The 23,862-nt window shown below is 47.0% G+C and overlaps 1 protein-coding gene across 3 annotated transcripts in view; it reads right to left on the bottom strand.

Moving 5' to 3' along the window:
- LOC141193551 (securin-like) overlaps positions 1–23,862 on the bottom strand; it is a 68,712-nt gene that overhangs the window by 9,467 nt on the left and 35,383 nt on the right. For all 3 annotated transcript variants that reach the window (XR_012266461.1, XR_012266460.1, XM_073662152.1), the window contains 5 exons: positions 21,616–21,715; positions 14,310–14,479; positions 13,748–13,823; positions 3,342–3,385; positions 2,528–2,684 (listed from right to left, as the gene is read on the bottom strand). Coding sequence is in view for 1 of the 3 variants with exons in the window: in XM_073662152.1 (XP_073518253.1) it covers positions 2,528–2,684; positions 3,342–3,385; positions 13,748–13,823; positions 14,310–14,479; positions 21,616–21,715 (547 nt within the window). In the remaining 2 variants the exon portion in view is untranslated. The remainder of the gene's footprint in view (positions 1–2,527; positions 2,685–3,341; positions 3,386–13,747; positions 13,824–14,309; positions 14,480–21,615; positions 21,716–23,862) is intronic.

Genomic DNA, 23,862 nt, shown 5'->3' with positions numbered 1-23,862 from the left:
TATCTAAGGGGGTGCAGGTGTGGCATTAAACTTCAGTGCAGCCGGCCAGGGGGCGCCATCGGGCCACCTAAAGTCGCGGTCAGACGTGTCTCTGCCGCCCCCATAGTGGGATTCAGCTATTAGCTTGATGGCCGGCTCAGAGCAGGTGCAACAACGGCTCCCAGCAATCAACTTTACTCACGTCTTTCATGCACAAGAACAATTCAAGCACTGACTTCCCGCACTTCTGGGTCAGGGCGACGTCAGCAGCGTCATCAGGTCATCTGATTATACTGCTGATGACACTCTTCAGCGACACATAGGCGTGAAGAATGTCTGTTGGTGTGGCAAGCGCTCCAATTAAGCTGAAGGAACCAAAGAATTATTGTAATGCTGGGTGAATTTGAGGAGACAGTATGGAGAGAATGTGTGAAAAAACAGTACGGAGAGCGAGAGGAGAATGTGTGAGGAAACAGAATAGTGAGCGGGGGTGAGGAATGGGTGTGGAAACACTGCGGGGAGGGAATGTGCGAGGAGCAAGCGTGAATGGGTGTGTGGAAATAATGAGGAACGGGGGGGGGATGTGTGCAGAAATAGTATAAGGAATGGTGGGGGGGGTGTCAGGAGACAGTATAGGAGGAGAAAAGTTAGTGCGGGCACATAATAGAGACTGGGTAATGTGGGGAAAGGGGTAACATGAAGAGACAGTGTGAGGACATACCAAGGAGGAGACAGTACATGTACTGATGGTGGTTCTGGTGTTGTACTGTACTGATGAGGGTTGTGATGCTGTATTTTTGCATACTGCTGGTAGTTATGTTGATGTATTTTTGTGCAGTTATTGGTTCTGATCCTGTACACATTGAACAGTCCATAACTTATAAAATTACATGATACATGGCCATATTAATAAAGTGTTGTGCTGTCTGACAAGAGTTACTCTGTTTTTATTTGTTTTAGGAAAATTAAAAGGGTTGTTCAAATTTGTGATGAAAGTCTGCAATCACTGACAGCAGACCTCTGAATTTTCACCGTGCGCATGTGCACTGCATGCGGTCAGGATTCTCTGGCGCTAGTGGTGAGAGCAGGAAATCTTGAAACCACAATTATGCGATTTGCATACACTTGGTCACATGCCAACTAGACATGCGTGGCCTCATTCTATACAAATGACTTGAGTGAGGCTGGTCACGTTTAGTTGGAATGTGGCCAGAAGTATGAAAATCTCATACTTGCACTCACATGACCTTTCAGGATTCTCCTGTGCTGGAGGAAAGGTGAAAGTGTGCAGTGCATGTGCTGCAAGTATTCAGAAGTCTGCAGCCACCTAGAGTTACTGCCGACTTTAATCACAAACCTGGACAACCCTTTTAATTATAAAATTAAGTACTGTAGCATGCCCAACCTTAACAGCGTGCAATATACTCAATGTCAGGATTCAGCTCTGCTAGCTGGGTCCAGCAGACACCACATGACCACTCGTATGTGATTTTCATACTTACGGTTATGTGACAACTAGCCTTTAATCCTGCTTCTCTTCATGAAATAGGGGCTGTCGTTTTTCACTGAAATTGAGAGAATTAGGAAGAGCAGCTAGTCACGTGACTGTCAAAAAGCAAATCGTATATGAGCGGTCACATGACTACTATTCAAACTGCATGAGCGGTGTGTGTGGGGGGCGCCAAACTGAATTCTTGCTCCGGGTGCCGGAAAACAGATCTGCCTCTGTGCTAAGCTTCCGATATGGTCAGAAGGTTCTGTAAGACATTGCACTATAGATCAGATATTCTTTCAGAAACAAACCGCCTGGAAGCCTCCTTGTCAGATTTATGCTTAAGTACTAATTATATTTTACTTTAAATATTTCTAATAAAGAAAATAATCAATACAGTAATTATAATCCATAATTTTCCAATATGTTATATTACTTGTGATACGTCTGATATAGTCTAGCTTTATTAAATCATGTTTTGTTTCTGTAAGGGAAATCAAGGCTGAGCCTGCAGATATTGTTAGAAAGTTCAGTACCATGTTATTCTATAGATAAAATGTACTCCCAGAAACCAGGCGTCTGGAGGTCTCCTGCAACAGACTTATCCTTGAGAACTAAGAATTGTAATGTTTAATCTGAACATGCATGGAAACTTTGTTACTGTGAGCCAGAACTTTGGTTTAGATCCTGCACTCTTCTGTAACAGAGTAGGTCCCTCTCTCATTCATAGGGGTCCTGTATACGCATTTTATGTCTCATCTCCATCTCTGAACTGTAACTATTATTCAAAATACATTTTTCTCTCATTCTAATCACCTGTGAATATGGATGTTTTGCTTGGAATACAGATTTCCATGTCATTTCATTATATTGTCTGGGCGTGCGTGGAAACTCCATGCATGAGAGAAATTTACATTTAAATACTGCACCCTTTTGCAAGAAGGCAGACCCACTTCTCATTCATAGAGGTTTCTGTATAAGGTTTTTATATCTTATCCTTATCTATACCTTTACTTGTAACTTTATTCTAAATAAACCTCCATTTTATTCAATTACCTATGAAGACCTGGTTTGGCCATTCCAGCAGTGTCAGCACTGGCTCTCCCGGGGCCCGCGATCCCTGCGGCCAATCAGAGGTGTCGTCACTCTCTCGTACTTTGGAGGAATTGACCGCTGCAGCTGCTCTCCCACCTCCTCCAGATGTCAATGATGTCTGTAGGAGAGGAAAGTGAAGCCAGCACTGAATGTCACGCCAAATATGGCTGCCCTCCTATTATATAAATCTCACTAGAACTCCACCACCAGCCTATCACATTCCTAGTTCCACATCCAACCTCCATATCAAACCCTGTAATAAACCCTTCATTACCTGGTCTTGTCAGGACCTCAATAAACCCAGCCTTTTTGAGGGCTAGTTCTGTACGGCCATTAATAATGCACTGGTGTAAATAATGTGTGTGAGGTAAATTGTGTGGAAAACCGGATTGTAATCAAGTAATGATTTCTTCAATTGGACTGCAATGTCCTGAACCATACGACTTGTACCAGTCATGTGACTTATGCTGCCCCAGGACTACAGCCATATTGGCCAAAGCTGTGATATCACAGAGGCACATACCAGCATGTGGAAGCATGGCGACATAGCGATGACATCACAATGGCAGGTGCCGGAATGTGGAATCTATGACATAGCGATGACATCACAATGGCAGGTGCCTGCATACACAGGAGCGCAGGTGAGAGGAGACACACGGGAGCTCACAAACCACAAGGAAGGCAAGAAGAATCGATTGGAGAATAGGGACAGGAGAAGCCAAGAAGAACAGAATAACCCGCTTCTTAGCCTTCACTGAGCCATGACAAGACTGACCGGATGGAAGCGGAGGAGGAGGCCCAGGACCCCGTCACATCCACCTGAATGATGAGAAAGGGGAGAAATTATGTAGATTATGGAGCAGAATTACAACTATTCTCGTTACCCATAGCAACCAGTCAGAGCTCAGCTTTTATTACAGGGGTATTCCCATCTCCAAATCCTCTCCCAATATGGAGTAGGTTGTAGTGGAGAGAAGATTTCCCTTTTTCGGCGCTTCCAGAGGATAAGGATCGTTACAGATGAATTTTTTTTCTCAAAATCAGATTTATTCGGACACTATATTAAGAACAAACAACGCGTTTCTGCCAGCAACAGCCTTCATCAGGTATAATATGCACTTGTAAGGACTTTAAGGGAAGACAATCTTTATAGACTAGTTACTCTTAAGATGTCGTGGTTTTTTTTTTCTTTCCTTGACTTGGTTGAATTGATTAGGATTGACACCACACCCCAATTAAGTTAGGAGAGTGGGTAGTTGTTCAGCATTACATTCTAGCACCATTCTGTGTACTAGAATGGTATATTTTTTGATATTAGAATGAACATATATATAATAAAATTCCTTTCTCTTATCATTTCCTTCACTTTCCCCTCCTTATATATATAGAAAGAGAAAGTGATATATAATAGTAATTTTAGAATACATAGTTGTGATTAAAATATACCTGGTGATGGTTATATTTATATATATAAAAAAATAAATAAATAAATTACATAGTACTGATCATAAAAATACATAATTGTTAGTCTAGTATATAAAAAAAAATCATAAAATATAACAGTTATTTTTACAGGAATGAGATCTTACAATAAAACAAATATTATTTTCAGTATTGGTAAATAGGACTGTGCATTATTAAATATACATTTTTTTTCTTCTTTTTCCCCCTCACACATTTTCCACTATATCATTAAGACCATCTGGATATAGGGTTTTCAATCTAAAGATCCAATAAGACTCTTTTCTGTTTAGTTTCTGGAGTTACCTTTATGTCAAATTGTTTGTGGTGTTTAACTAAAAGGTGTCTGGACAAACTGTGTTTTAAAAAACCTTTTTTGGTGTTGTGTCTGTGGCCATTCATACGCGACCGCAGTGTCTGTGTAGTGCGGCCCACGTATTGAAGACCACAGGCACAATTGATCACGTAGATAGCGTGATCACTCTCACAAGTAAGGTGCTGGTTTATATTTATTGTCTTTCCTGTGCTTCTTGATGTGATACATTTTTGTTTGTGACTAATGATATTGCAGCAATGACATTTTTTTGATCCACATCTAAAAACTCCAAGGGGATTTTGTATAGGAGTCTTTTTTGGTCTTAAAGGAGAGAGGGGTTTCCCTAAGACACTAGGCGCAATAATGTTCCCAATAGTAACCCCCCTCCGGAATGTGATACCAGGATTCTCCGGTAGCCACTTTTTGAGAAAGGAATCCCTTCTTAGAATGTACCAATACTTTTTTAAAATCTGTCTTACTTTCACACTTCCCTGATTAAAAGCAGTAATAAAATTATATTGCCATCTTTTATTATTTTCTTTATCTCTCTTTTTGTACGTATTTGTTTGTTCATTGTCTATAACAGAGCACTGTTTTTTTTCTGTGAGTTTTTCATACAGACATTCATTTTGAGTTTTTTTCAGGTTGGTTTCATAGGCTTCTGCTATCAATTTTTTGGGGTGTTTTTTATCCAAGAATTTTTTAGTCCGAATTTTGGATTGTTCCACATAATCTTTGTCTTTCGTATTGTTCTTTCGGATGCGCAGCTATTGGCTGAACAGTATGTTCTGCTTCCATTTTGGATAATGTGCGCTCCGAAAGTCCAAAAATCCATTAGAATCCGTTTTTTTTAAAAAAGGTTTTACTTATAATTTTATTATTAGAGTGACTGATTTCCAGGTCCAGATAATGGATTTTTTCTTTATCCATGTTATATGTGAATGAAATACCCCAACTATTTTTGTTAAGTTCCTCTATAAGAGAAATAGCTTGTTTTTCTGTGCCCTTCCAGAAGATGATTAAATCATCTATATAGCGTCTATATAGCAATATGTGTTCCTTAAATGGTGTTTGGCTGATGGGAGATGAGGACTCGAATCGCCCCATAAAAAGATTAGCGAAACTTGGCGCGACCCGAGTCCCCATCGCGGTGCCAAACTGCTGCAGGAACAATTCACCCTGGAATTCAAAAACATTATGCTCCAATATAAACTTTAAGCCTGATAGAAGGAAATCTCTCTGGGCCGACGGCATATTTGGAATCTCAGATAAATAGTGTGATACTGCTTCAACTCCCATATTATGTTCTATATTGGAGTACAGAGCATTCACATCCAGTGTAATGAAAAGATAATCATTTTCCCAGTTTAAAGAACTATATTCCTTTATAAGTTGGTAAGAATCATGGAGGAAAGACGGTAGCTTTTTTACAAGGTCCTGAAGATGTAAGTCTATATAGTGAGATAACTGACTAGTTAGAGATCCAATACCGGAAATAATCGGTCTACCTGGTGGTACTACAGGGTTTTTGTGGACCTTTGGTAAATGATAAAAAATTGCTGTGTTTGGGTTTTTGTTTGTCAGGAAACGTTTTTCTTTTTTATTGATAATATTTTGTGAATATGCTACATTTATGAACATGTGGTATTCTGATTTAAATGTTTTTGCAGGATCTGTATCTAATTTGTTATAGTATTTTTTATCTGCTAGGATATTGTGAGCTTCCTGCAGATATGTTTCCCTGTCCTGAATGACCACTCCACCTCCTTTATCAGCTTGTCTGATGACTATTTTTTTTTATTATTTTTCAATTGCTTGAGAGCTAACTTCTCTGATTTTGAAATATTGTCTTTGGTACTGAATGATATTTTTTCAGTATTTTTGTATTTATTATTTTTAAAAAAAGTATTGGTACATTCTAAGAAGGGATTCCTTTCTCAAAAAGTGGCTACCGGAGAATCCTGGTATCACATTCCGGAGGGCGGTTACTATTGGGAACATTATTGCGCCTAGTGTCTTAGGGAAACCCCTCTCTCCTTTAAGACCAAAAAAGACTCCTATACAAAATCCCCTTGGAGTTTTTAGATGTGGATCAAAAAAATGTCATTGCTGCAATATCATTAGCCACAAACAAAAATGTATCACATCAAGAAGCACAGGAGAGACAATAAATATAAGCCAGCACCTTACTTGTGAGAGTGATCACATTATCTACGTGATCAATTGTGCCTGTGGTCTTCAATACGTGGGCCGCACTACACAGACACTGCGGTCGCGTATGAATGGCCACAGACACAACACCAAAAAAGTTTTTTTAAAACACAGTTTGTCCAGACACCTTTTAGTTAAACACCACAAACAATTTGACATAAAGGTAACTCCAGAAACTAAACAGAAAAGAGTCTTTTTGGATCTTTAGATTGAAAACCCTATATCCAGATGGTCTTAATGATATAGTGGAAAATGTGTGAGGGGGAAAAAGAAGAAAAAAAATGTATATTTAATAATGCACAGCCCTATTTACCAATACTGAAAATAATATTTGTTTTATTGTAAGATCTCATTCCTGTAAAAATAACTGTTATATTTTATGAATTTTTTTATATACTAGACTAACAATTATGTATTTTTATGATCAGTACTATGTAATTTATTTATTATTATTTTTTTATATATAAATATAACCATCACCAGGTATATTTTAATCACAACTATGTATTCTAAAATTACTATTATATATCACTTTCTCTTTCTATATATATAAGGAGGGGAAAGTGAAGGAAATGATAAGAGAAAGGAATTTTATTATATATATGTTCATTCTAATATAAAAAAATCTACCATTCTAGTACACAGAATGGTGCTAGAATGTAATGCTGAACAACTACCCACTCTCCTAACTTAATTGGGGTGTGGTGTCAATCCTAATCAATTCAACCAAGTCAAGGAAAGAAAAAAAAAAAAAACACGACATCTTAAGAGTAACTAGTCTATAAAGATTGTCTTCCCTTAAAGTCCTTACAAGTGCATATTATACCTGATGAAGGCCGTTGCTGGCAGAAACACGTTGTTTGTTCTTAATATAGTGTCCGAATAAATCTGATTTTGAGAAAAAGAATTCATCTGTAACGATCCTTATCCTCTGGAAGCGCCGAAAAAGGGAAATCTTCTCTCCACTACAATATCCAACATGCAAGCCTTATACCAGGGCTGACATAGTTCCCGCATTTGTGCTGCAGACCAGAGGATTGCAAAGAGCTGATCCACTATACAGATCATTTGAGTGAAATTACAAGACATCTAAAGGGTGAGTGCAAAAAACAAATATTGTTGTGGCAAATGCACATATTCATCTACACTTAGACTCTGCGCCCCTTGTCTCCCCTTTTTATTCTTTTTTTATATCACTGTGGAATATGGAGTAGGTGTAATAATAATAATGTTAGCAAATACCTCCAATTAGAAATGTAGAATAGTTTTTCTGATTCGCCATGTCTCTTCCCTCATGTGCAGGCATTGCAGGACCTTAGCTATCCATGCTTACAAACCACTTATAGCGATAGTTATCTAGTTGCTAGTGGTCGTAACCATAGATACCTAAGGTCCTGCAATGCCTGCACATGAGGAAAGAAACATAGCGAATCAGAAAAACTATTCTACATTTCTTATTGGAGGTATTTGCTAATATTATTATTATTACACCTACTATATATTGCGATAGGATCTTGGAGATGGGAATACCCTTTTAATTTCTGATTGCTATGGGTAACTAGGAGAGTTTTTTGTTGCTCAGCTTTGATAAGGGATGATAGATTTTACTAGGCTAAGTGGATATCATTGGTGCAACCAGTGCAGCTGCACAGGGGACTAATAGGTTAGGGGCTACCCTCTGGTGACTGTGGGGCGGTCATAAAACTACCCTCTGGTGACTGTGGGGCGGTCATAAAACTACCCTCTGGTGACTGTGGGGCGGTCATAAAACTACCCCCTCGGCTGACTGTGGGGCGGTCAAAAAACTACCCCCTCGGCTGACTGTGGGGCGGTCAGAAAACTACCCCCTCGGCTGACTGTGGGGCGGTCAGAAAACTACCCCCTCGGCTGACTGTGGGGCGGTCAGAAAACTACCCCCTCGGCTGACTGTGGGGCGGTCAGAAAACTACCCCCTCGGCTGACTGTGGGGCGGTCAGAAAACTACCCCCTCGGCTGACTGTGGGGCGGTCAGAAAACTACCCCCTCGGCTGACTGTGGGGCGGTCAGAAAACTACCCCCTCGGCTGACTGTGGGGCGGTCAATAAACTACCCCCTCGGCTGACTGTGGGGCGGTCAATAAACTACTCCCTCGGCTGACTGTGGGGCGGTCAAAAAGCTACAACCTCGGCTGACTGTGGGGTGGTCAAAAAGCTACCCCCTCGGCTGACTGTGGGGCGGTCAAAAAGCTACCCCCTCGGCTGACTGTGGGGCGGTCAAAAAGCTACCCCCTCGGCTGACTGTGGGGCGGTCAAAAAGCTACCCCCTCGGCTGACTGTGGGGCGGTCAAAAAGCTACCCCCTCGGCTGACTGTGGGGCGGTCAAAAAGCTACCCCCTCGGCTGACTGTGGGGCGGTCAAAAAGCTACCCCCTCGGCTGACTGTGGGGCGGTCAAAAAGCTACCCCCTCGGCTGACTGTGGGGCGGTCAAAAAGCTACCCCCTCGGCTGACTGTGGGGCGGTCAAAAAGCTACCCCCTCGGCTGACTGTGGGGCGGTCAAAAAGCTACCCCCTCGGCTGACTGTGGGGCGGTCAAAAAGCTACCCCCTCGGCTGACTGTGGGGCGGTCAAAAAGCTACCCCCTCGGCTGACTGTGGGGCGGTCAAAAAGCTACCCCCTCGGCTGACTGTGGGGCGGTCAAAAAGCTACCCCCTCGGCTGACTGTGGGGCGGTCAAAAAGCTACCCCCTCGGCTGACTGTGGGGCGGTCAAAAAGCTACCCCCTCGGCTGACTGTGGGGCGGTCAAAAAGCTACCCCCTCGGCTGACTGTGGGGCGGTCAAAAAGCTACCCCCTCGGCTGACTGTGGGGCGGTCAAAAAGCTACCCCCTCGGCTGACTGTGGGGCGGTCAAAAAGCTACCCCCTCGGCTGACTGTGGGGCGGTCAAAAAGCTACCCCCTCGGCTGACTGTGGGGCGGTCAAAAAGCTACCCCCTCGGCTGACTGTGGGGCGGTCAAAAAGCTACCCCCTCGGCTGACTGTGGGGCGGTCAAAAAGCTACCCCCTCGGCTGACTGTGGAGCGGTCAAAAAGCTACCCCCTCGGCTGACTGTGGGGCGGTCAAAAAACTACCCCCTCTGCTGACTGTGGGGCGGTCAAAAAACTACCCCCTCTGCTGACTGTGGGGCGGTCAAAAAACTACCCCCTCGGCTGACTGTGGGGCGGTCAAAAAACTACCCCCTCTGCTGACTGTGGGGCGGTCAAAAAACTACCCTCTGCTGACTGTGGGGCGGTCAAAAAACTACCCTCTGCTGACTGTGGGGCGGTCAAAAAACTACCCTCTGCTGACTGTGGGCGGTTCTCAAACTACTCCTAGTGCTGGCGGGCGGGTTCTAGCACTGCTCCTGGCGGGGCGGTTCTAGTACTGCTCCTGGCGGGGCGGCTCTAGTACTGCTCCTGGCGGGGCGGCTCTAGTACTGCCCCTGGCAGGGCGGCTCTAGTACTGCTCCTGGCGGGGCGGCTCTAGTACTGCCCCTGGCGGGGCGGCTCTAGTACTGCCCCTGGCGGGGCGGCTCTAGTACTGCTCCTGGCGGGGCGGCTCTAGTACTGCTCCTGGCGGGGCGGCTCTAGTACTGCTCCTGGCGGGGCGGCTCTAGTACTGCTCCTGGCGGGGCGGCTCTAGTACTGCTCCTGGCGGGGCGGCTCTAGTACTGCTCCTGGCGGGGCGGCTCTAGTACTGCTCCTGGCGGGGCGGTTCTAGTACTGCTCCTGGCGCTGGCGGTTCTAGTACTGCTCCTGGTGCTGGCGGTTCTAGTCCTGCTCCTGCTGCTGGTGGGCGGGTCTAGTCCTGCTCCTGGCGGGGCGGGTCTAGTACTGCTCCTGGTGGGGCGGGTCTAGTACTGCTCCTGGCGGGGTGGGTCTAGTACTGCTCCTGGCGGGGCGGGTCTAGTACTGCTCCTGGCGGGGCGGGTCTAGTACTGCTCCTGGCGGGGCGGGTCTAGTACTGCTCCTGGCGGGGCGGGTCTAGTACTGCACCTGGTGCTGGCGGTTCTAGTCCTGCTCCTGGTGCTGGCGGTTCTAGTCCTGCTCCTGGTGCTGGCGGTTCTAGTCCTGCTCCTGGTGCTGGCGGTTCTAGTCCTGCTCCTGGTGCTGGCGGTTCTAGTACTGCTCCTGGTGCTGGCGGTTCTAGTACTGCTCCTGGTGCTGGCGGTTCTAGTACTGCTCCTGGTGCTGGCGGGGCGGGTCTAGTACTGCTCCTGGCGGGGCGGGTCTACTACTGCTCCTGGCGGGGCAGGTCTTGTACTGCTCCTGGCGGGGCGGGTCTTGTACTGCTCCTGGCGGGGCGGGTCTAGTACTGCTCCTGGCGGGGCGGGTCTAGTACTGCTCCTGGTGGGGCGGGTCTAGTACTGCTCCTGGCGGGGCGGGTCTAGTACTGCTCCTGGTGATGGCGGGTCTAGTACTGCTCCTGGCGGGGCGGGTCTAGTACTGGTGCTGGCGGTTCTAGTACTGCTCCTGGCGGGGCGGTTCTAGTACTGCTCCTGGTGATGGCGGTTCTAGTACTGCTCCTGGTGCTGCCGGTTCTACTGTAGTACTGCTCCTGGTGCTGGCAGTTCTAGTACTGCTCCTGGTGTTGGCAGTTCTAGTACTGCTCCTGGTGCTGGTGGTTCTAGAACAACCCCTGGCGGATGGTTCTGGAACAACCCCTGGTGCTGATGGGCGGTTTTAGAAGTACTCCTAGTGTGCAGTTCTAGTACTGCTCCTGGTGGGCGGTTATATAACTACTCCTAGTTTTGGTGGGCGGTTCTAGAACTACCCTGGTGGGCGGTTCCAGAACAACCCCTGGTGATGGTGGGTGGTTCTAGAATTACTCCTGGTGCTGGAGGGCGGTTCTAGATCTACCCCTGGCGGGTGGTTCCTGAACAACCCCTGGTGATGGTGGGCGGTTCTAGAATTACCCCTGGTGGTTGGTTCTAGAACTACCCCTAGTTTTGGTGGGCGGTTCTAGAACTACCCCTGGTGGGCGGTTCCAGAACAACCCCTGGTGATGGTGGGCGGTTCTAGAATTACTCCTGGTGCTGGAGGGCGGTTCTAGATCTACCCCTAGCGGGCGGTTCCTGAACAACCCCTGGTGCCGGTGGGCGGTTCTAGAATTACTCCTAGCGTGCAAGTCCTCGTGGGCGGTTCTAGTACTGTTCCTGGTATGCTCCTGGTGGGCGGTTCAAGAACTACCCCTGGCGCCAGTGGGCGGTTCCAGTACGACCCCTGGCGCCAGTGGGCGGTTCCAGTACGACCCCTGGCGCCAGTGGGCGGTTCCAGTACGACCCCTGGCGCCAGTGGGCGGTTCCAGTACGACCCCTGGCGCCAGTGGGCGGTTCCAGTACGACCCCTGGCGCCAGTGGGCGGTTCCAGTACGACCCCTGGCGCCAGTGGGCGGTTCAAGTACGACCCCTGGCGCCAGTGGGCGGTTCCAGTACTACCCCTGGCGCCAGTGGGCGGTTCCAGTACTACCCTTGGCGCCAGTGGGCGGTCCCAGTACTACCCTTGGCGCCAGTGGGCGGTCCCAGTACTACCCTTGGTGCCAGTGGGCGGTCCCAGTACGACCCTTGGCGCCAGTGGGCGGTTCCAGTACGACCCCTGGCGCCAGTGGGCGGTTCCAGTACGACCCCTGGCGCCAGTGGGCGGTTCCAGTACGACCCCTGGTGCCAGTGGGCGGTTCCAGTACGACCCCTGGCGCCAGTGGGCGGTTCCAGTATGACCCCTGGCGCCAGTGGGCGGTTCCAGTACTACCCCTGGCGCCAGTGGGCGGTTCCAGTACTACCCCTGGCGCCAGTGGGCGGTTCCAGTACTACCCTTGGCGCCAGTGGGCGGTCCCAGTACTACCCTTGGCGCCAGTGGGCAGTCCCAGTACTACCCTTGGCGCCAGTGGGCGGTCCCAGTACTACCCCTGGCACCAGTGGGCGGTTCCAGTACTACCCCTGGTGCCAGTGGGCGGTTCCAGTACTACCCCTGGTGCCAGTGGGCGGTTCCAGTACTAACCCTGGCGGGCGGTTCTACACCTACCCCTGGTGTGCGTTCTAGAACTACTCTTGGTAGTATACATCTATTCTATATTTTTCTATTTTAACTATTGTATGTACATTGGTGTGAGTGCCTGTCTCTACGGTGTCACTTACTTAACCGTGTATTCATTATACGTTTTTTAAATTTCCTATTTTTGCAGAATTTGACTATTTAGTTCGGTTGTTCTTGATTGGTTCTTTGGCATTCCTAGTTTGTCTATGGGCTCAATGCAACAAAATGAGTCATCTAGCGTCAATGAACTTTAACCACCTTCACTGCACACGTCAGTGTTGTGCCCTCCTCTCCCCACCCCCAAATAGCTGCAAAGTCCCACCTGTATAGTGGAGCCCCAGACCACACTCTGGATCTCTGATGTCACGTGCAGGGGCCCCAGGAGCCTCCGAACACCACACTGACATCTGTCTGCTCTCCTCCACAACTGAGCAGCAGCAGAAGCCCAGCTAACAGACATTGCTGTCACTGCAAACACTCATTGGATTAACTGACACGATGTCAGCGAGTTTCTGAAGATCCGGATACTGCAGCCATGAGATCTGTGGCTGCATTAGGCAGATGGGACATTGCAGCTAATAGAGAGTAAGAGTGTAACAGAGATGGCCCTAAACTGCATTTAAAGGGAATCTGTCACCAGGTTTATTGCCACCTGATCTGAGAGCAGCACAACGTGGGGACAAAGATCCCCAATTCCAGTGACGTGTTGCTTTCTGGGCTGATTGCTGTAGTTTTGATAAGAGATCCTCCACAAGCAGGAGACTGCCACCAGATGACTAGTAAAGCTTCTGCCATGTAGTCCAACCCTGTCCCCACAATGGATGGATAGTTCTGTACACTGTGCATAGGCAGAAAGCTACCAATCAGTGATGTGGGTGGGGTTATACAGAGCCCAGCATTCAGAGCATTTGTAGATCTGCAGCAGACACAGTTACTCTGAACTGCACCAAGTGATCCATCACTGTAATCAGGGTCTCTGCCCCTAAGTCATGCTGCTCTCAGATGGGGCAGCAAAATCCTGGTGACAAATTCACTAACCCCATCCAGCTTCAGGTGCAAGTATTAGAATTGATTCTCATGCTCAAAATTAAATGTAAAGGCAAGTGGCTAATGGCAGGCAATAGGTACAGCAAGGTATGGAAGAGTTACCTGCAGGATTGTAGGGAACAAACTTCTCAATGTCGGGGTACTGCTGCTCGTCTGTCTTATCAGAAGAGCCAGAAACCTAGAGGGGAACAGGAACCAGGTCACAAGCTTCATTTATCCAGTGTTTGCCATTAGGTTCTCCATATATGATCTGAAAAGGAGTCAGCCAAGCCCCTGTGGCATAGCTGTGGCCTGGCCATACACTGTTTGGCTAGCAGCCATCTCTCCCAACATACAGATGAGCTCTCATGTGTTCTGTGGGGAGGAGGGTAATCTGCTGCCTCTAAGCAATTTGTGCCTAGAGAACAAGGAGCGGGTATTTGAACTGAATATTTGTTAGGGCAGCCAGGAGACCCCCATACACATTACACAGCTAGATTAGCCAGATATTAGCCCACTTTAATCCAACAGATAATAATGGGACTTGTAATAGTAGAAAATGCCATGTGATCTTCTTGCAGATGTTCCTGTGGCATTTTAGGATTATGTAGATACAAGTCTGTACATCAGTACAGGGCAGAACACAAGAGCGGTGTATGATCAGAGTTGCGGTAATACATTATACCTGTATAACAGCGGGCGCAGGCTTTGGCACTTTCCGGTCTCCTTTCAGAGGCTGCCCGTTCTTCTGGGTCATTACTTGCTTGTTGACATTTCCCAGAGCTTTTCTTGATGTTTTCCCACTTGATGCAGAACTGCGCACTTTGCCCTGGTGGCTTTTGACAAGCGACTTTCCTATAGGGAAAAAGTCAAGTTACTTACCGGTAACAGGATCTTTCGGAGACCATGACAGCACCATGGGGGGGGGGGGGGTCAGCCCACCAAGGACAGCAAACCTACAGGCTTAACAAGGGGTGCCACTTCTCGCCTCAGTCTGGATTACAGAGTATTGAGAGGACTGCCAGGATAAACATAGCAAACAATCACAAAATGCCTCTATCATACACCACCCATTAAGTGTGAAATTCTAACAAACAGAGTGCTCCCACAAACATGAAGGGAGGAAATATAAGGGTGCTGTCATGGTCTCAGAAAAATCCCGTTACCGGTAAGTAACTTATGACCATCGGTCGACCATGACAGCACCACGAGAGAATTGTAGAGATTAAGAAGTCTAGGGAGGGTCCACAGCTTGGAGCACCCATCTCCCAAAGGTGAGGTCAGATGAAACACCCATATCCAGTCTATAGTGCCTATAGAATGTAGAGGGAGAAGACCAGGTAGCAGCCTTACATATGTCTATCGAGACACCCGTCTTCTCTGCCCAGGAGATAGACAGCCCGGGTGGAGTGAGCGTTCAACCCTTGTGATACTTCTTCGCCACTAAACGCATAAGCTAGAGAAATAGCCTCCCTCATCCATCTAGCTACGGGGACCTTGACTTTAAACCCTTTCCTAACCCCTTGGTAGGATATAAACAATGAGCTCTCTTTCCTAAAGTCTTTGGTAACCGAGAGGTACCTAACCACACAACTCCTTACATCTAATGTATGCAACTCTGCTTCCTTCTGGTTACTCGGATTAGGACAGAAGGAGGGTAGTACTACTTCCTGAAGTCAGTGGAAATGAGTAGCTACCTTAGGGAGATAGAGTAATGCTTAAACCTGATCCTGCCTATCATCCAAGATTTGAGTAAATGGTAAGGCCGTAGACAGAGCCTGAATGTGACCAATCCTCCTAGCAGAGGTTAAAGCTATTAGTAGTGCTGTTTTAAGGGAGAGGGATTTAAGGGTTGCTAATTCTACCACTGGGCGTGCCACCTGCTGGCCGTAGAGGTTATTGCAGCACTCCCTTTGGAGTCGGCACACATGTGGCCGGAACTTCCTGGTCCGGTCATGTGACCACCAGGGCGCACAGCAGCATCATGCCACGCCTCCGGCTACATAGAGAGACCGGAAGCGTGTGGCCCCGCCGTATCATGCGGCACTGAAGCTGCAACTTCCCACAGGGACACCACTGCCTGGCGCCAGAACGACACTGGGGCGGCCCACCCCAGACAGGGGCGCAGCTCCCCCTTACCATCTGGCACCAGCATGATGTTGGGGCTGCCAACCCCAGACAGGGGCACAGCCCCTGCTGCCATCCAGCGCCCATTTGATGCTGGGGCTGCCAACCCCAGACATAGGCGCCGCTCCACAGCCACTGACGCAGAGCGATGCTGGAGCTGCCGACCCCAGGCTGTGGGCGCTGCTCGACAGCTCGATTCTTCAGAATCCGTACATCTTCAACAGGTAAGCCTGCCACAGGTTCCCTTCATCAAGGATAGGAAACCAAACTGAGGCGAGAGGTGCCGCCCCTTTTAAGCCTGTAGGTTTCTTGTACTTGGTGGGCGGATTCCCTCTCTCGTGGTGCAGTCATGGTCGACCGATAAATAGATACTTTGAGGACTGTTCCCGAGCATCAATGGGCAAGAAACTGAAAGATTGCCAACACCAAAGCAGCAGTGGCAGAGTCTTCCAATACGCAAGGAACAGAATTATGCCCACCTGGATGTCAGGTGTACTAGTAATCCCAGCACCCATGCCCAATCTGAGCACATACTTGAAAATCATTTCTGCACTAAAAGTGAAAGAAAAAAAACCCACTGGAGTGGCACTTTAACCCCTTACCAACATGATTTGCAGTTACATCATATGCCAGCTGTGATATTTAGCCATCATCAACCTCTAATAGCCACATGTAGGGCAGAGCTCCACCTGTTAGAGACGGACAGCGGCATTAACAGCGAACTGAGAAGGGAGTCATGCCATGTGCCCATCTGTGCCCCTGTAACACGATCGTGGGATGCCATCACTGCCAGAAAGGAGTCTGCTGAAAAGACCCATGCCTGTCATGACAGATCTGTGAATGCTGGCTATATACTGCAGTATTGCTGTACGTAACAAGAAATCAGATGATTGCATGTTCAAGTCCCCTAAGGCTATGTGCCCACGATGCAGAAATACTCCGGATTTTTCCTGAGCGTTTCTGCATCTCCCCTGGCAGAAAAAACGCATGTGGATTGTACATGCGGATTGTACATGCGGATTGTACATGCGGATTGTACATGCATTTTCCTGCCAGGGACATGCGGAAATGAAGAGTTCTTAACATGCATTTCCGCATGCGGGTTGTCAAGCGCTTTCCAAGCGATTTTAGCATCACTTGGAAAGTGCTTGTCAACTTGGTCACACTATATAAATCTATGCAAACGGCATGGATTTATATAGTGTGACCCGAGAGAATGTCAAAAAATAAAAAATAAATCTATACTTACCTTCCGATGGACCCCAGAGTCTTGCTTCACTCGGTGCTGACTGCTGGCAGATCGCGGTACACTGCACTGAAGGACCTGCCGACGTCAGCGTCGCGTGACCCATCACATGACTATGACATCAGCGCAGGTCCTTCAGTCCATCGCGATTTGCCGGCATGAGAGGAGGGGCGCAGCGGGGGCCGCCAGAAGGTAAGTATCATATTTAGTTTTTATTTTATTCTTTTTTTCACAGTTTCTATAGTACCCGGGTCCGGAGGACGGTCTCCTCTCCTCTAGACCTGGGAACCATCCGCACATTGGAACGCGTGGATTGCGCATCTACATATACAGTGATGCGTAATCCATGCGTTCTAATGCAAGTAAGTGGCGGCGAAAAAGCAGCACTTCCGCAAAATAATTGGTAGTGCTGCGTTTTTTTTCCGCAATGATAATCCGCAGCAGAAATTTCCGCAGCATGTGCACAGCACATGCGGGTTATCATTGGGGAACATGGCAGGCCTTCTACCATGTGTTTTTTAAGCGTTTCTGCAGTGTTTTTGCCGCTGCGGAAACGCTTAAAAAATGCATCGTGGGCACACAGCCTAAGGGGACAAAAAGGAAAAAGTATAATCTGAACATTCAAATCACCCCTGCCCCTCTATGACCCATTTTAAAATAAAACATATGGGCGTTACTTCTGTAAAAGTCCAATCAAAATATAAAAATAATTAACCTGATCAGTGAACGGCATAAAAACAAAAACCCTCATATGGCTGTATTGACAGAAAGATAAAGTTACTGCTCTTAGAAGAATAAGAAAAATGCAGAGATGGGAAATAACACGGTCAGGAAGGGGTTAAATTCTGCCACTTCTATAGAAAATTGAACCCATTTCGCTGACTGCCTTCAATGGCAGCCAAATAAGGCAGAGGGTTAGAGGAATACTGACCTTATATTGTAGACTTCTAGGATGCTTAAGAAGTGGACATTCCCTTTAAGCTACATTGTGCAGACAAAGCCATGGCAGTGTAGAAGGCCGACAAGATCTCAGTGGAAAGGCTGCAGGTTTGCGTCTGCATTAGGCAAGTTATAGAGGTAGAAGTGTTGGGACCTTGTTGCTGTGCAGGTAGAATCTGGAGCCTCGGCACCGTCCTGCGTAGCCCATACTACAGGGAGGAGCAGCGCCATGTGTAGTAATCTGAGCAGGATAGTCAGTGTTCAGCCAGCACTGATGGAGACTGACACCCCAACTCATTACCCAATACATGACAGTCTTAAAGAACCTCTCCCATCAGAGCTTATCCTCTTAATATATTGTAATTATATAGGACTGTGTACTAACAATTGCTCACTTTACCTTTCTACCCAGTAAATTCTTTTCTGTGTAGAAACAGGAAGCCTCTTCCCTGCAAAAATCATTCTCCTCTTCACCTCCTGACCCAGCTGCTCCCTCCTCCTCTGCAGGGACTTATGACTCATGCAGGAAAAGTTCACCTTGTGTTAACATAGAGATTAGAAGGATTCAGCTAGTCAGTTTTTAATCACATCTCTTTTCCATTAGGTAAATGACAATAAGCTGGGTAGAAAGGCAAAATGAGCAATTGTAAGTACACAGTGCTATATAATATGATGACTGCAATATATAGAGAATAAAAACTGATGGGAGAGATTCTTTAAAGATGGGTGGGCAAAAGTAAAAGCAAAGTTTATTATGAGGTGGACTCCACTTAACACTTCTGGTGAGGCGCACCATAGTGATGGGGTGCACTTAATTTATGGAAAGTTGTGACTCAGGTGGCTTCACCATGCTCCGTCCACTTGGCAGAGCTGGAGTGAAAGTGCTTAAATAAATAAATATATATATATTGAGTGCAAGGGATAATTTTATTTAATTGAACACGATGACAAAATCCCAAACCGACCCAAATTCATCTTCAAAAAGGCACGTAACCTAGGATCAATTATAGCCCCCACAGTAAGGATACACACCAGTTCTCAAAAACCTCAAACCCCATTCCATCAAAAACTAAAAGGCTTCTTTCCATGCAAAAAATGTAAGACATGCAAAACCCTAAACACACCAAAACAACACACCGTCAGCCACCAAAAAGAAATATACCCCATCCCACTTTTTATAACATGCAACACCACAGGGGTCATATACGGGCTATATTGCCCATGTGGCAAATTATATATAGGCAGAACAAAAAGACCTATGAACATCAGGATCAACGAACATTTAAGGAACATCAAAAATAAATACATGGGCCACCCTCTCTCAAAACACTTTATAAAAAAACACAATGGGTCAATAAAAGGAATTAAAATAGTAGGTATACAAATCGTCCACAAGAACTGGAGACAAGGAGATTTTATTAAGAGCATGTCCAGGAAAGAAAGTGAGTGGATTTTTAAACTGAACACCTTAAGACCAAGAGGATTGAACAGCGAAATAGAGCTCTTTGCATTTAATGACTAACAAATTGACCTATGACGTCACCAGCCCTGCATATATAAGGACACCATTTGACTGGGTTAAGCCATCCCTGAGGAAGACAGCCGCAGTTGTTGAAACGCGTCGGACTGACCCTTAACACAGCTAAAGAGGCGCCCACAGGCCTCCGTACCTTGTGCACGCTGCACACCACGTGACCCCACGTCACGCTGCCTTCCTCTCGTGCGCTCTCCACATACTCTCTCTCTCCTCCTCCTACCCGGAAGTAGCGAGCACGCGGCAGTCACCGGCCAGGACTCCGCTCTCGCTCCGGACCTCGACCACCCCCAGACGGTGAAGCCCTCTACAGACCGTAAGTAACAACGGGCCCCTGCCCCACCAAGTCCATACTGTACGCAGCTGACCCTTTAACGGTTTTTCCCTGTTCCCCGCAGTACTTGCTATCAACCCCTTCAGTTGGGCTCTGCACCAGCCACCCTACCTATTGCTGAATCTGGCACCCACTGTTTCCAGCCAGAGCCTCCTGGTGCACCCAACATAGGAAAACATAAGCCTCCTACTGTATCCTATCTCTGGTTACCTCTGACATAACTATAGCCTCCTACTACAGCACCCTGCTGTATCTACATTATGGAGACCTGAACCAGCATCTACTATTGACACCCTAATCCCTACGAAGCAGGTAAATCACGATCTCTGGGTAAAAACTGGAGGCTACAGCCACAATCCAGTGATACCTTAACAGATACACCCCCTCCCCCTCCCTACAGATCTCTATACAGCGAACAGAGGCATTACATGCTAGTACAAGCCTCTTGCTGCATCCTACTTCTGACCTCCTCGTGCTACCTCCACTCAACAAGGGACCAGGACTACTACCTCCAGCTCATTCTAAGACGTCCCTGGATGCCCCTTGTACCTACCAACAGGTAACCCCAAAACTCTTGTCTCCAAGGCTTGTACCACAGCTACATCAGTTAATTTATGATCTATCCCTATTCCTTCCCCCTGCAGATCTAACTCAGATCATCAACCCACAGCCGTGTGTGACATATCCTCTACCTCTCTCCAAGAAGGACCAGGACCGATACCTCCTAGTCATCCAAAATAATCAGGACACCCCCCGCTACCCTCTAGAAGGTAACTAATCCAAAACTACCCTCTTTGAACCCCGTACCTTAACCCTTGAGCCCTGCACCCTATTCTTAATACTTGTCTCCTCTCACTCCCTATAGTACTGCTCCGGTGAATCCAGTATTATCCACACAGCCTGCTGACTGTCACACCAGTAGCAGTGCTACTGTGGATCAACAGCTAACTACTACCACAGTCTATTGAGTACCATACCAAGAACAGGTAACTCACGACCCAACTCAGAGTCCAGCAGAGACATCTCTGTCGAGTTCCACCCCCACTTATCCATACATTTTTTTGTGTACCCCACTCTAGGTACCCCTCGTCCTCCCTCCCAGGCACCAACACGTGCCACCAGTGAACCTCCATACCCCATACGAGGCACCAGTATCAGGTAACCACAGACAAACAGATACCTACCCCTTCCCCCATCGCTCATTAGTATACCATATTTATACATTCCTATTCTATCCCACCAGGTCTACAAGCCTTTGCCTCCTTATACATCTACTGCAACCGAACATCCTCAGACTACGAGGGAAAAAGGCCTATTTTTATCAATCAGTGATTACCTTGTATCAGTGGACACCGATCTATTTATCGATTTTATAACTTTTAATACTTTTAATAACTATTCTTATATCCGACCCAGTGACCTCACTGAGTCTGAATCATTTTAACTAGCTATTTTTAAGCACATGTTCGATTAAATAAAATTATCCCTTGCACTCAAAATCTCTCGTGCCGTCCTTCTGTTCACTACCACTAGCGCAAATTTACTTCTTCTCGGCTATATCAACACTTATTTGGACAACCCTGGTTCCCTGTCCACAAATTTGCTGCCACTAGTAGTGACGAGCCCACAGCGCCTCCTGTACCCATATACTAACCAATTATATATATATATATATATATATATATATATTATATAAAAAAATTAACATCTAGTTGCATAAAAGTTTTGACCTGTCAGAGTTCTGCTAGAAATCTATTAAACCCCTTGATGAATTGGGGCCAGATCGGCCGTTACCTTTAGAAACCACTTACCGGCACCTGATAGTTGTGCACGATCTCTGGACAACAGCGCAGCATTAACATCACCGTTCTCCTGGTCACTGTAGATCACGGTCGCCATTATAGTCAGATTCTGCAGGCAAAATATAAGAATGAGCCACGTTTCATTTTAGAACACACCAACAAGTAGTGTCCTCCTCACCAACCCCTGGACAATCTCCTGACACCACAACTCAGGAATATTAGAGGAGCCCTTCATAATGCTGGTCCTTGTCAGGAGGAGTATAGCGTGAGCTCAGGAGAGGAAGCCATTCCTGGTAAGCAGGTACCCAGTGTTATAGCGATGATCCTCCTACAGATGCCAGGACCAGAGAATAGAGGACTGTGCCTCCAACCACAGCAACAACCCATTACAGGAACCGGACAGATCCATAGAGCCATGAGCAGCACTGATCAGTAGCCATGTCTACACTGCAGCAATTACCCATTACAGGGACCTGACAGATCCATAGTGCTATGAGCAGCACTGATCAGCAGCCATGTCTACACTGCAGCAATTACCCATTACAGGGACCTGACAGATCCATAGTGCTATGAGCAGCACTGATCAGCCGCCATGTCTACACTGCAGCAATTACCCATTACAGGGTCCTGACAGATCCATAGGGCTATGAGCTGCATTGATCAGGAGCCATGTGTACACTGCAGCAATTGCCCATTACAGGGACCTGACAGATCCATAGTGCTATGAGCAGCACTGATCAGCTGCCATGTCTACACTGCAGCAATTACCCATTACAGGGACCTGACAGATCCATAGTGCTATGAACTGCACTGATCAGGAGCCATGTCTACACTGCAGCAATTACCCATTACAGGGACCTGACAGATCCATAGTGTTATGAGCAGCACTGATCAGCAGCCATGTCTACACTGCAGCAATTACCCATTACAGGGTCCTGACAGATCCATAGTGCTATGAGCAGCACTGATCAGCAGCCATGTCTACACTGCAGCAATTACTCATTACAGGGACCTGACAGATCCATAGTGCTATGAGCAGCACTGATCAGTAGCCATGTCTATACTGCAGCAATTACCCATTACAGGGTCCTGACAGATCCATTCTGCTATGAGCAGCACTGAGCAGCAGCCATGTCTACACTGCAGCAATTACCCATTACAGGGACCTGACAGATCCATAGTGTTATGAGCAGCACTGATCAGCCGCCATGTCTACACTGCAGCAATTACCCATTACAGGGTCTTGATCGATCCATAGTGCTATGAGCAGCACTGATCAGCAGCCATATCTACACTGCAGCAATTACCCATTACAGGGTCCTGACAGATCCATAGTGCTATGAGCAGCACTGATCAGCAGCCATGTCTACACTGCAACAATTACCCATTACAGGGACCTGACAGATCCATAGTGCTATGAGCAGCACTGATCAGCAGCTATGCCTACACTGCAGCAATTACCCATTACAGGGACCTGACAGATCCATAGTGCTATGAGCAGCACTGATCAGTAGCCATGTCTACACTGCAGCAATTACCCATTACAGGGTCCTGACAGATCCATTCTGCTATGAGCAGCACTGAGCAGCAGCCATGTCTACACTGCAGCAATTACCCATTACAGGGACCTGACAGATCCATAGTGTTATGAGCAGCACTGATCAGCCGCCATGTCTACACTGCAGCAGTTACTCATTACAGGGTCTTGATCGATCCATAGTGCTATGAGCAGCACTGATCAGCAGCCATGTCTACACTGCAGCAATTACCCATTACAGGGACCTGACAGATCCATAGTGCTATGAGCAGCACTGATCAGCAGCCATGTCTACACTGCAGCAATTACCCATTACAGGGTCCTGACAGATCCATATTGCTATGAGCAGCACTGATCAGCAGCCGTGTCTACACTGCAGCAATTACGCATTACAGGGTCCTGACAGATCCATAGTGCTATGAGCAGCACTGATCAGCAGCCATGTCTACACTGCAGCAATTACCCATTACAGGGTCCTGACCGATCCATAGTGCTATGAGCAGCACTGATCAGCAGCCATGTCTACACTGCAGCAATTACCCATTACAGGGTCCTGACCGATCCATAGTGCTATGAGCAGCACTGATCAGCAGCCATGTCTACACTGCAGCAATTACCCATTACAGGGTCCTCACAGATCCATAGTGCTATGAGCAGCACTGATCAGCAGCCATGTCTACACTGCAGCAATTACCCATTACAGGGTCCTGACAGATCCA

The sequence above is a fragment of the Phyllobates terribilis genome, unplaced genomic scaffold, assembly GCF_046119375.1.
Source record: "Phyllobates terribilis strain yellow unplaced genomic scaffold, ASM4611937v1 Scaffold_66__1_contigs__length_7565176, whole genome shotgun sequence".
NCBI lineage: Eukaryota > Metazoa > Chordata > Amphibia > Anura > Dendrobatidae > Phyllobates > Phyllobates terribilis.
The sequence above is the reverse complement of the archived record's forward strand: the minus strand, read 5'-3'. Positions and strand labels throughout refer to the sequence as shown.